This window comes from Amphiprion ocellaris, chromosome 18, assembly GCF_022539595.1.
Source record: "Amphiprion ocellaris isolate individual 3 ecotype Okinawa chromosome 18, ASM2253959v1, whole genome shotgun sequence".
Classification (NCBI taxonomy): Eukaryota; Metazoa; Chordata; class Actinopteri; family Pomacentridae; genus Amphiprion; species Amphiprion ocellaris.
The window spans coordinates 9,050,444-9,064,470 of NC_072783.1; the positions used below are offsets into that span (position 1 = coordinate 9,050,444).

A 14,027-nucleotide genomic window follows, 5' to 3' on the forward strand; every position below is an offset into this window, starting at 1 on the left:
ATCATCTGACAAGATTTAATCACGTGGATTCAGCTCAGCCTCGCAGTGACATAAATGTTTCTGCAATTTCCGCTGAAGTGACTTGAGTTATGCTAATTGCTTACATAATGTTGCGACATAAATTAGTGAGCCAAGGAATAAATCCCACATTAATATGAATCGCAGCTGAGGCTGCTTGTGGAGGATGATAGTATCTTTTCTAATTATTCATTTGGTCTCAGGGTTGGATGTTTTGTTTTGTTTTGGCCCAACCAGCCGACCAAAACACAAATATATTTAATTAACCTGGCTGGAATAAAAAGAAGCTGGAGTCATGTAAAATAAAAGCTAATTTTTATGTTTGCAGACCTTTAAAAAAAAAAAAAGCTGGAAAGAGGATATTTGCACTTTTAGGCATAGAAATTTAGGGCTAATTAGCTAATGCTAACATGCTATGCTAACTATGTTGACGTTAGAATGTAGGATGCATCTTGATGAGAGAGTTAAATGTAGTGTTAGAGGGAAAATGTAGTGATAGAGTGTAAATCTGGCATTAGAGTGTAGGTGTAGTGATAGAGGGTAAATGTAGTGTTAGAGGGTAAATGTAGTATTAGAGGGTAAATGAAGTGTTAGAAGGTAAATGTACTGTTAGAGGGTAAATGTAGTGTTAGAAGGTAAATGTACTGTTAGAGGGTAAATGTAGTGTTAGAGGGTAAATGTAATATTAGACGGTAAATGTAGTGTTTGAAGGTAAGTGTAGTGTTAGAGTGTAAATGTAGTGTTAGACTGTAAATGTACTATTAGAGGGTAAATGTAGAGTTAGAGTGTAAATGTAGTATTAGAGGGTAAATGTAGTATGAGAGGGTAAATGTAGTATTAGAGGGTAAATGTAGTGTCAGAAGGTAAATGCACTGTTAGAGAGTAAATGTAGCATTAGAGGGTAAATGTAGTGTTAGAAGGTAAATGTAGTGTTAAAGAACAAATGTAGCATTAGAAGGCAAATGTAATATTAGAGGGTAAATGTAGTGTTAGAGGGTATATGTAGTGTTTGAGGGTACATGTAATGCTCACGGGTAAATGTAGTGTTAGTGTAAATTTAGTGTTAGAGGGTAAATGTAGTATTAGAGGGTAAATGTAGTATGAGAGGGTAAATGTACTGTTAGAGGGTAAATGTAGTATTAGAGGGTAAATGCAGTGTCAGAAGGTAAATGCACCGTTAGAGGGAAAATGTAATGCTTAAGGGTAAATGTAGTGTTAAAGGATAAATGTAGTGTTAGAGCGTAAATGTAGTGTGAAATTATAAATGTAGTGTTTGAGGGTAAATGTAGTGTTAAAGGATAAATGTAGTGTTTGAGGGTAAATGTAGTGTTTGATGATAAATGTAGTGTTTGATGGTACATGTGATGTTAATTGATAAATGTAGTGTGAGGGTAAATGTAGTGTTAGAAGTTAAATGTAGTGTTAGAGGGTAAATGTAGTGATAGAGGGTAAATGTAGTGTTAGAAGGTAAATAATGTATTGTTAGAGGGTAAATGTACTGTTAAAGAGTAAATGTAATGTTAGAGGGTAAATGTAGTGTTAGAGGGCAAATATAGTGTTAGAGGATAAATGTAGCTTTAGAGGGTAAACATAGTGTTAGAGGATAGATATAGTGTTAGATAAATCTAGCATTAGAGGGTAAATGTAGTGTTAGAATTTAGGATGCATTTTGACTGTTTTTGCTTGATAAATGAACATGTGTTAGATTCAAATCAAACAAGTTTTTAAAAATGTAGTTTATGAGGCGACATTCACGTCCTGGTGCACTGGTAGAGAAGCATTTTACATCATTTCCCCTAGAACTAGAAAAGAAAGCATAAACGGAAGTCTTCTAAAGCTTGAAATTAAAAAGAAACTGTAGAAGAAGAAAACTTCATGAAACAGGTTTAAATAACCACATAATTATCAGCAGTGTTATTCAGGCTTCTTTTGATGAACTAGCTGTTTTAGTGCCATATCTTGTTTTACTGGTGTGTTTCTAGTGACCAGCAGTTGAATGGAATTTTTGACGCAGTGATGCTGTGGAGCAGCATTTTGATGAGCAGAAATAGACTGTATATAAAAGATGGATGTGGCCTCCGAGTCTTAAAAGGGAAACCAGTGCTGAACTGCCTTAAAAATGCATTGTGTTGAATGTACTCATGTTGCAATCAAGTATTTTTTTGCACTGATCCAATCCGGTAATCAAACATTTAGCATCTGCCGATACAGAGTCCCAACCTTAAACCATTTTCCTACCTACCACACACTTAAAGTACATTAAAGTTATTAAAATCAATCCAGTGTATCTGCTTGACAATAGCTCTGCAATGCATTAAGGGAAAAAAAGCATTTCTGCATCCAAGCAGTTTCCTAATGTGATGTCAGGAACCTTGTTGTTAGGCTGAAATGTAGTGTTAGAAGGTAAATGTCATATTAGAGGATAGATGTAGTGTGCGAAGGTAAATGTAGCATTAGAGGGTAAATGTAGTGTTAGATGGTAAATGTAGTGTTAGTGGGCAAATGTAGTCTTAGAGGATAAATGTTGTATTAGAGGACAGATATAGTGTTAAAGGGTAAATGTAGCATTAGAGGGTAAATGTAAAGTTACATGGTAAATGTAGTGTTAGAGGATAAATGTAGTATTAGAGGATAAATGTAGTATTACAGGGTAAATGTAGTGTTAGAGGGTAAATGTAGTGTTAGAGGATAAATGTAGTATTAGAGGGTAAATGTAGTGTTCGAGGTTAAATGTAGTGTTAAAACACACATGTAGCATTAGAGGGTAAATGTAGTGTTGGAGGGTAAATATAGTACTAGAGGGTAAATGTAGTGTTAGAGGTTAGGATGTACATGCATGTCAGTAAATGTATTGTAGATTAGCTGTAGTACCTGGTTGCTCTACCAGGTGGAACCTCTTTTTCTTTGTTGCTAAAATGACCAGAGGAGACAGTCACTTGGACTATTGGCAGTTCATGCTGGAAAGCAGAGAGCACTGTGGGAGTTTAGCTAGCAAAGGGTACCATGACAATGACTTTGTGTAGGATAAGGACTTCTGGACAGAGTTAACATGTTTAAAGCAAGTTGGGATGAACTTGGGCAATGTTTCTGTGTTTCACTAGCAACGGGCACCATGACAATGACTTTTGTGAAGGGTAATGACCTCCGAACAGAGCTAACATGTTTAAAAAAGGCTGGGATCAACTAGGACAATGTTTCTATGTTTCATTAACTGACTTTGCAACTCAAATCATGGAACTGTCGAATTAAACAGCAATATCAGCACAGGACAGGCACCGACTGCATCCAATTTGTGTTATTTTTGTTAATTGATAATGCTCCTGATTCTTGATTGAGAATTATTTTAAAAATTAGCAACCCTAACGCTGCTACGAGTTATGGTCTCCTTTTACGACACATAAACAAAGAATTGGCCTTAAGTCTGTGCCAATATCAGTCAGTTAAATAATGCCCTGATTGGGCCCGATTAAGATTTTTGCAACTTGACAGAGACGTCCCCAGTCTAACAGGAAGCTAAGGACAACTCCTCTGGTTGTAAAAATATGTCTGCTTGTATAGAAATCTATAAGAAAAATTACCCTACTTCTTTATTTGTTATCTCTGTAAACATTCCCCTAATGGTCTCAATTGGTAGTTTCAAGTCTCCTTCAATACAGCCATCCATCCATCATCCATTTTGTTTCTAATTCAGAGTTGGGGCTTGGCGACAGCAAACAAACTCAGCAATGTTTCCAAGTTCCTTCTGGGGGATTCAAAGGCATTCCCAGGCCAGATGAGATATAAAATTCTTGATCTACCCTGGGGTCTCGTCATAGTTGGAAGAACCTGGAAAACCTATAAGAACGGTGTCCAAGAGGCATCAAACCACCTCAGCTAGTTCTTTTCGATGCAATGGGATAGGGCTTAGAAGTCCAAACCCAACCATTCTCAATAACTACCCAGATCTCATGGCTAAAGCTGAGGGTTAGAAGGCAGATTAAACCGGTAAATCGACAGCTTTACCTTCTGAATCAGCTAAAACTTTATCATGACAGTCCAATCCATTGGATCCTTCAACACAACACAACGCTCATTCTCGTATGGATTAAAATTGAAGATACAGCAAATTATGCTCATGTCCAAGATGTCTAGTTGTCTAGATTTGAGGCTTGAGGCCAACAGAATAGCAGTTAAATCCATCTTTTGACGGTGAGGACGGATGTGCACGAACCCTCGGGTGGCGTGTTGTTTCACATTCCTGCTGACTGAGTGGAGCCGAAATGCAACTCTGCTGTGCATGCAAGCGGTGTGACATCCCTCAGTTTCAGGTTATACGACAGCTGCTGGCGATAATGTGCCAAGAAATACAGGAATGCAGCGGCAAAGAGCAGGGGAAGACAACGGCTGTGTCCGACGTGTGGATGTATGTTTTAAAAATGGTGCATGTTGATCCCTTGGGTGTACACAGACCGTAAACATGTTTGTTTGCAAGAAAACCCCTCAAGGTAATAAGCTCAGACTCACAGACACATATTCAGGAGTTTTTTGTAGTTATTGCACAGAACACATTCCTTCAACACACACATACACCATCCTCCTTGTCCTATTTTCTCCGGTGCCGTGACCCATTTCGGCGTGCTGCTAAGAAACGGGGTCGACATCAGCGCTGCTAGCCGGTCCTGAAAAGCTGCAGGCCTCCCGCCGCTCCAGAAACTCAGCCACCTTTGTCTGCTTCCCGTCAACATACACTACCGTTCAAAAGTTTAGGGTCACCCAGACAATTTTGTGTTTTCCGTGAAAACTCACATTTTTATCCATGTGTTAACATAACTGCGCAAGGGTTTTCTAATCATCAATGAGCCTTTCAACACCATTAGCTAACACAATGTAGCATTAGAACACAGGAGTGATGGTTGCTGGAAATGTTCCTCTGTACCTCTATGGAGATATTCCATTAAAAATCAGCTGTTTCCAGCTAGAATAGTCATTTACCACATTAAGAAAGTCTAGACTGTAATTATCATTCATTTAATGTTATCTTCATTTAAAAAAAAGATTTTCTTTCAAAAATAAGGACATTTCTAAGTGACCCAAACTTGTCAATAGTACTGTATATGAATTGACGTTGCTCTACATTAGCTAAAGTTGCTCCATATTAGTTAAAATTTATATTATTAAAGTTGCTCTAAATTAAAGTTGCTCTATATTAGTTAAAGTTGCTCCATATTGGTTAAAGATGCTCTAAATTAGTTAAAGTTCCTTTATGTTAGTTGAAGTTGCTCTAAAGGAGTTAAATTTGCTCTAAAATTAGTTAAAATTGCTCTATATTATTCAACATTGCTCTAAAATGAGTCAAAGTTCCTCTATGTTAGTTAAAGTTGCTCTATATTTTGTGAAGTTGCTCTATATTAGTTAAAATAGCTGTAAATGAGTTAAAATTGTTCTATATTAGTTAAAGCTGCTCTAAATGAGTTAAAGTTGACCTGGACATTTCTAAGTCACCCCAAACTTTTGAATGGTAGTATGTCTCCACATAAATGGCTTAATTCCATGTTGCAGCAGCACTCGTGTCCTCAGAGACTGAAAATACGAGACTCTATAAAAACTTTAGCGAGTGCTGCTGAGGTGTGTTAGTTTGCTTTGTTTTTTTAAAAAAATATTTCACGTGGAAGTCGCACCTTGAAGCCGATCTTGCCCTTCTTGCAGCAGAGGCAGGCCAGCATGAGGAAGACGAAGGTGAAGAGGCCCGAGAAGGAGATGGCCACCACGGCGAGCGACGACGACCAGGACAGCTCACTCAGCGGAGCGCCATCTGCAGGAAGCACAGAGAAACAGCAAATATCAGTTTAAATGAAGCATGTCTCTGTGGTCAGGAGCACACTGAAGCATGAAAAGTCAAACATCCATCCCCACTAAGGGTTTTCTGTTGTGTTTCCAGATTCCACTGTCTCAGGAGATCTTCTATTTCCCATTTAGAATCATTTTCGTGTTTAATTTATAGCCTAGAATCATCTTTTCTTGCTTGACATGTTTCCAGTGTGCACCTCCACACAGCAAGGCGTCCAACAAAGACATTTATTTTACACTAACTGGCCTTTTTATTACATTTTCATTTGCCGAGTCGCAAATCAATAAACTGCGCAGCTTTCATTTGTTTTACCCAAAAAAAAAGGCGCATTTTTATATAACGAGGATTCAGGAGGGGGCGAAACATGAATCTTTATTATTTTTTGTGTGTCACTGCTTCACTGCAGTGTCCCAGAAACACAGTTGTGCTGCAAAAACCGCAGCTGGATTTGTTCATTACAAACCACAACCCCTGAGATAAACCAAGAAATGTATATTTATGCATGAATTACTTACTTAGTGGTCAACTGCGGAATAACTTTTGATAATTGATTCATCAGTTTAAGCATTTTCTTAAGAAAAAAGGTCGACATTCTATCTTTGGCTTCATAAATAAGAACACTTTCTGGTTTATTTTCTCTTCTATGAGAGTAAAGTCAGTATGTTTGGACAAAACAAAACATCATCTTGGGCTTTGGGAAATAATAATTTATATTTTTCACCATTTTCTGACATTTTGTAGACTAAAACAAATAGTCAACAGAGTATTAAAATGATGAAAATAATCACTAGTTGTAGGATTAATTCATGACATTTTGACGTGATTCAATAAAACACAGTAATTGTGATATTTTTTAATGTTTTATTTTTGTTTATTCTTTTTGTGTTTTCATCATTTTCATTTAATGTCAGTGTTGAAACATACATTTACTGCAATACCAGACTTTTATTTGCTAACTTTAGGCAGTAGTTGCTTTGCAGATTCAGCTTAATAACACAACAAATGATCAAATACGCAATGATGTTTTATTACAGATGAGGATTTTATTGATCACTGGAGAAACTCATGAGCCAAACAGCCGTATATTATGTTGTTATTGCAACAGATGAGTTCAAAAAGCTTTCAAAAAATGCCTTTTCTAATATTTTACCATGGGGCTTTTAATATTTTATTGTCTTTTCTGTAGTTTTATTGCTGCTCTTCAATATTAGTGTTATTAAGCAATTAAAATAAGCCACAACATCACCCGTTGCCATGGTAACCCGTCAATAATCATAATGTAGTTATACGCATTTTTCTGAAGAGCCTGTTCTGCAGAACTTTTACTGTTACCAGTGCTGGGTTTTAAGATTATTTGTGGTTTTCATTTTGTTGTAATAAAATGGACACATTTGATTCATTTTGGACTAATTTTCAATCATTTTGGAGAAATTTGAGCCATTTTTGATCAATTTTCTCAAATATTTTAAACACGTTTCAGGGTTTCAGTCATGTCAACAAATTTTGAGCAATTTTGGACAAACCTTGAGTTATTTTGAACAGTTTTTGGGCATTCAGACAAGTTTAGGACATTTTTGAATGATTTTTGTGTCATTTTTGGACAATTTTTTCACTCAGAAAGTATTTTGGTCAAATTTTGAGTTACTTTAAATATTCATCTTTCCATGTTTTCTCTCCTGACTTCGAGTTTCTACTCTGTTCATCATCTGTAGAAAGATGTTTCACCATGCTGAATGTATCCTCAACAATTTCTGTCTCATTTTTGCTGTTTTTCTGTGGTGTTTGTGCTATTTTGTGTTTTTTGGGGGACAATTTTGTCTCCTTTCTATAGTTTGTGTCTCAATTTCCTCATTTTGTGTCAAATTTTCTTGTTTTGTGATGTTGGTCTTATTTTTGCTATTCTTCTGTGGCGTTTGTATCATTTTCTGTCACTTTGGGACAGTTTTGTCTCTTTTTTTGTCATTAATGTATTTCGTTTCCCTCATTTTGTGTTTCATATTTCCTATCTTGGGTCATTTTCTGTCTCATTTGCCTTGTGTTGTTTTGTCTCCTCATACTATAGATATTGAACCATTTCCATATTTCTAGCCTCTCCAGACTTTTCCTCTCTACTCTGCTCATCAGTTGTAGAAAGTTGTTTCATGCTGAATGTATCTCCAACAACTTGCTCCTCTGTTCACTGTTTCTGAGCCGTGCTGCATTTATTTTATTCATCCAGTAATGTTTGACTTTCCGCTTCTGATAATTTTTGGACAAATTTTGAGTCATTTTGAACAATTTTTCAGATGTTTTTGGAGAATTTTGAGCCTTTTTTGACCATTTTTCTCAATTGTTTTGAACAAGTTTTCAGGTTTCAGTCACTTTGGCTGATTTTAATACAATTTTCTTTAATTATTTTAAAACATTTAAGTCACTCTGAACATATTTTGAATTTTTTTTAATTAGTTCAATCATTTGTGTCATTTTAGACATTTTTCAATTATTTTGGAGAAATCTGAGCCGTTTTGGACAAGTTTTGAAGTCATTTTTTTTTTTTATTTAAGACATTTTTTCTGAATTATTTTTGATCAAGTTTCCAGGTTTGAGTCATGTTTAACTAATTTTGAATCATTTGGACAGTTCTTTCAAATATTTCAACGAGTTTAAGTCATTTTCGACAAATTTTGAGTCACATTGGGCTTTTTTTTTTTGCAGGCATTCAGACAAGTTTAAGTCATTTTGTCCAATTTTTCAATTATTTTGAAGAAATTTGTCCATTACAAGGAAACTCAAAACATTTCCAGCTAAGTTTTAACAAAGCTTAGGTGTTAGTCACGTTTTTAACCAGGTTGCAGTTGGGATTGTCATTGAAACTGTGCCGTGGCTTTTAAAGCAGCTCATTTTTTATCACTTTTTCACTGTCAGAAACAACAAATATATTTATAAAGCACGTGCCTCAGCTTGTATTTATCAGTTTTCCTATTAAAAAGAATGAGAATGACAAGAACACAGATGAAAAGCAGTCGTCGCTACCCGTTTTCTGCACCAGAAAGAGTGAGTTTTGTTCCTTTTCTTTGTTTTACAGCAGCTAGCATCAGGCTTTTTTCAGATTTTTGAGCTAAAGTGATGGTGAAGGCAGGAACAGCGGGCCTGCTGGCGTCTTTATTAAAGAGAATTAGTGATGAATCATCTTCCTGCATTAATCAATAACACTTTATGAATGATCCATGAAGGGTGAAGATGCTGAGAAATACAACTGAAATAGAGTGAAAATAGCAGACTGTCAATATTGTGGCGACCCAGGAGATCATTTCTTATTTGGTTCACACATTTCATTTAGAATCTGGAAGAGACAACATTCAGACAGGTAGCAGGAGGAGAAGGGGAAAAGATTTGTAAAATTAAACCATTTCAGACCCAAAGCTGCAAAATGAGGAATAAAAACACAGCAGGACTCACTGAAGACCCCCTCCAGGCCCCATTTTCACTCTTATTTATCTGCAAAACTGCAAATTTGGTGGTTTAATTAAAACCGACAGGTAGATGTAATCCTGCTACAATAATAACGCAGCTGATTTCTAATATTTACACACCGCAGTCGCTCTCTGGGCTCCATCTCTGAGCCTCTTTCTGAATCCTCCTCCTGCCCGCCATCCAATCTCATAAATAATATTTCGTTCCCGGCTTTCGGGGGCATTTTCAAAGCGGAGGATCGTTTATTTTCCCTTGCTCGGCTTGCCGAAATGCAACGGTTACCAGGGAAACAGATTGGACGGACGGCCATGCAGGATTGCCTTCAGCTGTAAATCTCTCACACCAGCTCCTGCCAACAGCAGTGCCACCCAGCTACACACACACACACACATACATATATATATATAAATACACAACAAACAGAGCCAGGGAGTTGTTCCTGCTGCCAGTTTGTGCTGATCCTCTGAAAGCTGCTGCAACTGGCGAGTATCAGGCTTTTAGTATAATTGGACCGAGAGCAAACGTTGGTTGTCCAGGAGGCCGGCTGGCAGAACGCAAGTACAGTTTAATGAAAATAACATGCAAATTTAACAGTTAAATGCGGGATTAAGCTGTCCGCTCAGAATCCGAGCTCGAATCTGACCGAATGAGATGAGAATAGACGAAACCAGTGATGGCGTCCGTACGGGAAAAAGCGTAACCGGATGCAGCAGAGTGGGAGGAAAAGGTGAAAAAGGCCAGCTTGCTAAATCAGTCAATAATCATTTAGCGTTTCGAAACGCTGCACAAGAAGATTCAGATTTAATTACTCGTTATTCGTCAGGGGGATAATTACAGAGGCGCATTCGAACTCTGTTGTGGTTCGTTTTAAAACTCCCCTGCTAACAAAGCCCGTCTCCCTCAGCGGCCTGAGTGGGAGAGCAGCGGAGGCTGCAGTCGGCGTTAATATTTGATTACGGTCCTCATGCCGTCCAAATGAAAACAGAGCAGCTAAGCTGTGCCAGGACGTTCTTATGTGGAGAAAATGTCCCTCTCAAACATTTGTCCCACTTTGAAAGACTTCTAGAACATCACTAAAACAATGCCTTTGACAGGGAAAAGTCTATATTTACTCTCAAAATATGAATTATGAGCCTCAACAATCGTGTGGAAATACAGGTAGATGCATATATGTTCTATTTTATTTTTATTTGTCACCTGAGGGCACAAAGTGAGCTCAGTGGGTTAGCATGTTGAGGAGAGTTTTCAGTGTCACAGAGGTGGCTCTCTTTTTACCCTGCTAGATCACCATGGTAACTGATGCTATTGGGCCAGCTCACCATGGTAACTGATGCTGCGGAGCTAGATCTCCGTGGTAACTGATTTTCTGGAGATAGATCTCCATGGTAACTGATGCTGTTAGGCCAGATCACCATGGTAACTGATGCTGTTCAGCTAGATCTCCATGGTAGCTGATGCTGTGGAGCTGGAACTCCATGGTAACTGATGCTGCAGAGCTAGATCTCCGTGGTAACTGATTCTCTGGAGATAGATCTCCATGGTAACTGATGCTGCGGAGCTAGATCTCCGTGGTAACTGATTTTCTGGAGATAGATCTCCATGGTAACTGATGCTGTTAGGCCAGATCACCATGGTAACTGATGCTGTTCAGCTAGATCTCCATGGTAGCTGATGCTGTGGAGCTGGAACTCCATGGTAACTGATGCTGCAGAGCTAGATCTCCGTGGTAACTGATTCTCTGGAGATAGATCTCCATGGTAACTGATGCTGTGGAGCTGGAACTCCATGGTAATTGATGCTGTTAGGCCAGATCTCCATGGTAACTGATGCTGCAGAGCATTAATGTTTGTTGAAAAAAAAAAGCAAACACCGCTTTAATTTTTATCCTTCATCACAGAATGTGCAAACAAACCTTTGTATTCCTGAGCAAGCAATTAAAATTTTGGATTTGATCCCATCAGCAGTGACTGAGTGTGCATCCAAAGCCTGATATATTATATTCTTTTGCATACTAAGCACCACTGACGTCTAAAGACTATTTAAAAACGCACCACTGAGCTTCACTTGGTGGCGTTTTCCTTCATTACAAACACACACTCAATCTATGTTTCACCTTTTAGCTGCCAAAAAATCCTCTTTAGAGCACCAAATATGCTGAAAATAGTCCCCGAAAACATGAATTAGTCGATCTAACTTCATTTGTACAGCCTAGCCTGTTTTAATGTGTTTTGGTGTAAAACAATGGGTCTCACAGAGCAAATGAAATAATAAATTCGTCCAACCTCTCCATCGTCCTCCCTTGAACATCATGTTATTGAATTAAAAACTGGATCTGAGGAAATTCTATCATGAATAACTGCTATAAGGAGGTGGGATAAGTTAAGACAATATTAAAAAATCCACTGATTTTATTATGTTTGAGTAGGATTTATCAGTTGTTTTATGAGATAATGTTTAGTTTTTAATCAAATTTAAAGTAAAATCTTATAGTCCAGTCGTATATTCAACAGCTGCCATATCAAGTATGCTAAGTTTACATCACAATTGAATCAATTATTGAATGATAATGCTGTATTTATTAGGAAAACTATTCAAATTATGACACCTGTGTGACAGCAGACATAAACAAATGATTAGGTTTAAGGTTATGTGCTTTACTGTTGCTCCTTTGCAGCAGCAAAACATTTATTAGACTCCTAATAATACAAAAAAAATGAAGGAGAGCACAGTGAAAATGTCATATTTAAACAGAAATTGTGATATTTTCTGAACCCTAACAAAGTAATTTTGGTCTCTTAAGTTAACCAAGCCTCTAACAAGGAGTTATCATTGCGAAAATGTGAACCAAGGTGTGATATTTTTTTAAATTCAACCAGAAAATGACTGAAGACCAAAAGAGTTAAAATGAAACTGGAAATTAGTCCTGGTCTTGTTTTGGCGAGGCTTTTTCAAACCGGACACCTTTCCTACTTAGACTTTTAGACTTAGACAACTTTATTAATCCCCGGAGGGAAATTAAGTCGTTACACCATCATGGATATTCAATAAAGATATAATAATGATAATAATAAATGATAAGAGAACATAGAATATTAGGGTATAAAGTGTAGGTAAAATAAAATAAAAATAAATAACAATAATAAATAACAATAAAAATAAAATAAAAATAAAATGAAATAAAATAAAATAAAATAAAATAAAAATAGAATGAAATTAGATACAAATATTTAAAATAAAATACGGAAAAAAAAAATCACCAGAATACACGAGTGACAGTTTTTTTTAAAAGAGAAAACAGCAAGAAATGTGCAATTGACATAAGAAGGTACAGATAGGTTTACAGATACATTAAATGAACTGCTTCATAGGTGCAGAGATATTTTTGTTCCAGAATTAAATCGACATAAATGAGAATGGATTTTACTTGTATAGCGATGTAACTTTGTGGAGACGAGGTTGAATATATGAAATATAAAACATGTTGGAACTGGAAACTCCTTAAAAAAAAGAACAATTACATTGAAAGAAATTTATATTTTTGGAGACTTTCATCAGTAATATGCAGTTTTAAGGTGCTTTGACTACTTATTTTGCTCTTCTAGCATTTAAAAAACACCATATGGGTATGTTAAGGAGGCACAAAAAGTGGATTTTCTTCAGAGGGGGTGTTTAAATTTGTAAAACAGAACAGAAAGGTGAGAGCAAAGTGAAGTTATTTGTCCGTCTTTGAGTCAAAAGCAGGCTGGTAAGTGGGAAGAGAAGAGTTAACATCCAATCTTGAGTTGTCTTTTTTTTTCCAGTGAAGTACCAGGAGAGGAAATGTGGGCAGGTGCAGAAATAAAAAGCTTAGTGCAGCAGTTCGTAGCCGAGGAGAGCTCAGCAGGAAGATGGTTGAAATATATCGGTGCATGGTCTGAGGCCTGTCAGAATCTGTGGTGGGCAAAACTACATCTAGCCAAAACACTGAAAACAAACACCCGGTTGTTGTGTTTTCTTCCTGCGCTGTGTAAAATCGATGCTATTGACCGCTAATTCTAATGAAATAGAGAGGAGTCCAGCTCTTGTTAGCTGTAATGAGCCCTGATCCAAAGAGACAAATGTCTGCTGAAGGTCCTCTAGATCACAGAGATGCATCCATCCCCCCCTCAGAGAGCTTCATTACTTAACTAGAGGAGAAATCAGGGACTGACATTCTCAGAGCATTTCTCTTTCTTCTTCTTTACTACAGCTCGAGTGCCGTGTAGCTCTCAGCTGCTCGGAGGTGGCAGCCATTTTTAGCCTTCCGAGGCCGAGAGCCGGAGCACATCTTGATGACTAAATGATGAAAAGGAGACGAGAGGAGCTGTGTACTCTGCAGCGTCTCCCGCGGGAGGATCTCCTCGGCACTCGGCGAACAAATTCAAGTCCATCCGACAGCCTCACGTGTCGGCTGAGACGGAGCTGGATGAGAAATCACTCAGGGTTTTTCTGCAGCTTTATGAGTTAGCCACTGTAACGCCTGCCAGCTTCATCCTGAACATGTGAAGCGTTTCGACAGAAAATCCTGCTGCTGCTTCATGAAGAGACTTAAAAATCACATTTTAAAAGACAGAAATCTGCTTTCTTGTCCAGGTTCTGATCAGAAGATTGATGCCACTCCTGCTAAAAGCTAAAACTGTTGTCAGAAGGCGATTAGCTTAGCTTTAGCCATCACTGGCAGCGATGATACCACTGCTGTACCTGCAGAACT

General features: G+C 37.5%; 1 protein-coding gene across 1 annotated transcript in view; it reads right to left on the reverse strand.

Annotated features, from left to right (window-relative positions):
* Positions 1–14,027, reverse strand: part of aatkb (apoptosis-associated tyrosine kinase b) — a 99,172-nt gene that overhangs the window by 44,053 nt on the left and 41,092 nt on the right. Inside the window, exon 2 of the mRNA XM_023280967.3 lies at positions 5,676–5,809. Within this exon, the coding sequence (XP_023136735.2) occupies positions 5,676–5,809 (134 nt within the window). The remainder of the gene's footprint in view (positions 1–5,675; positions 5,810–14,027) is intronic.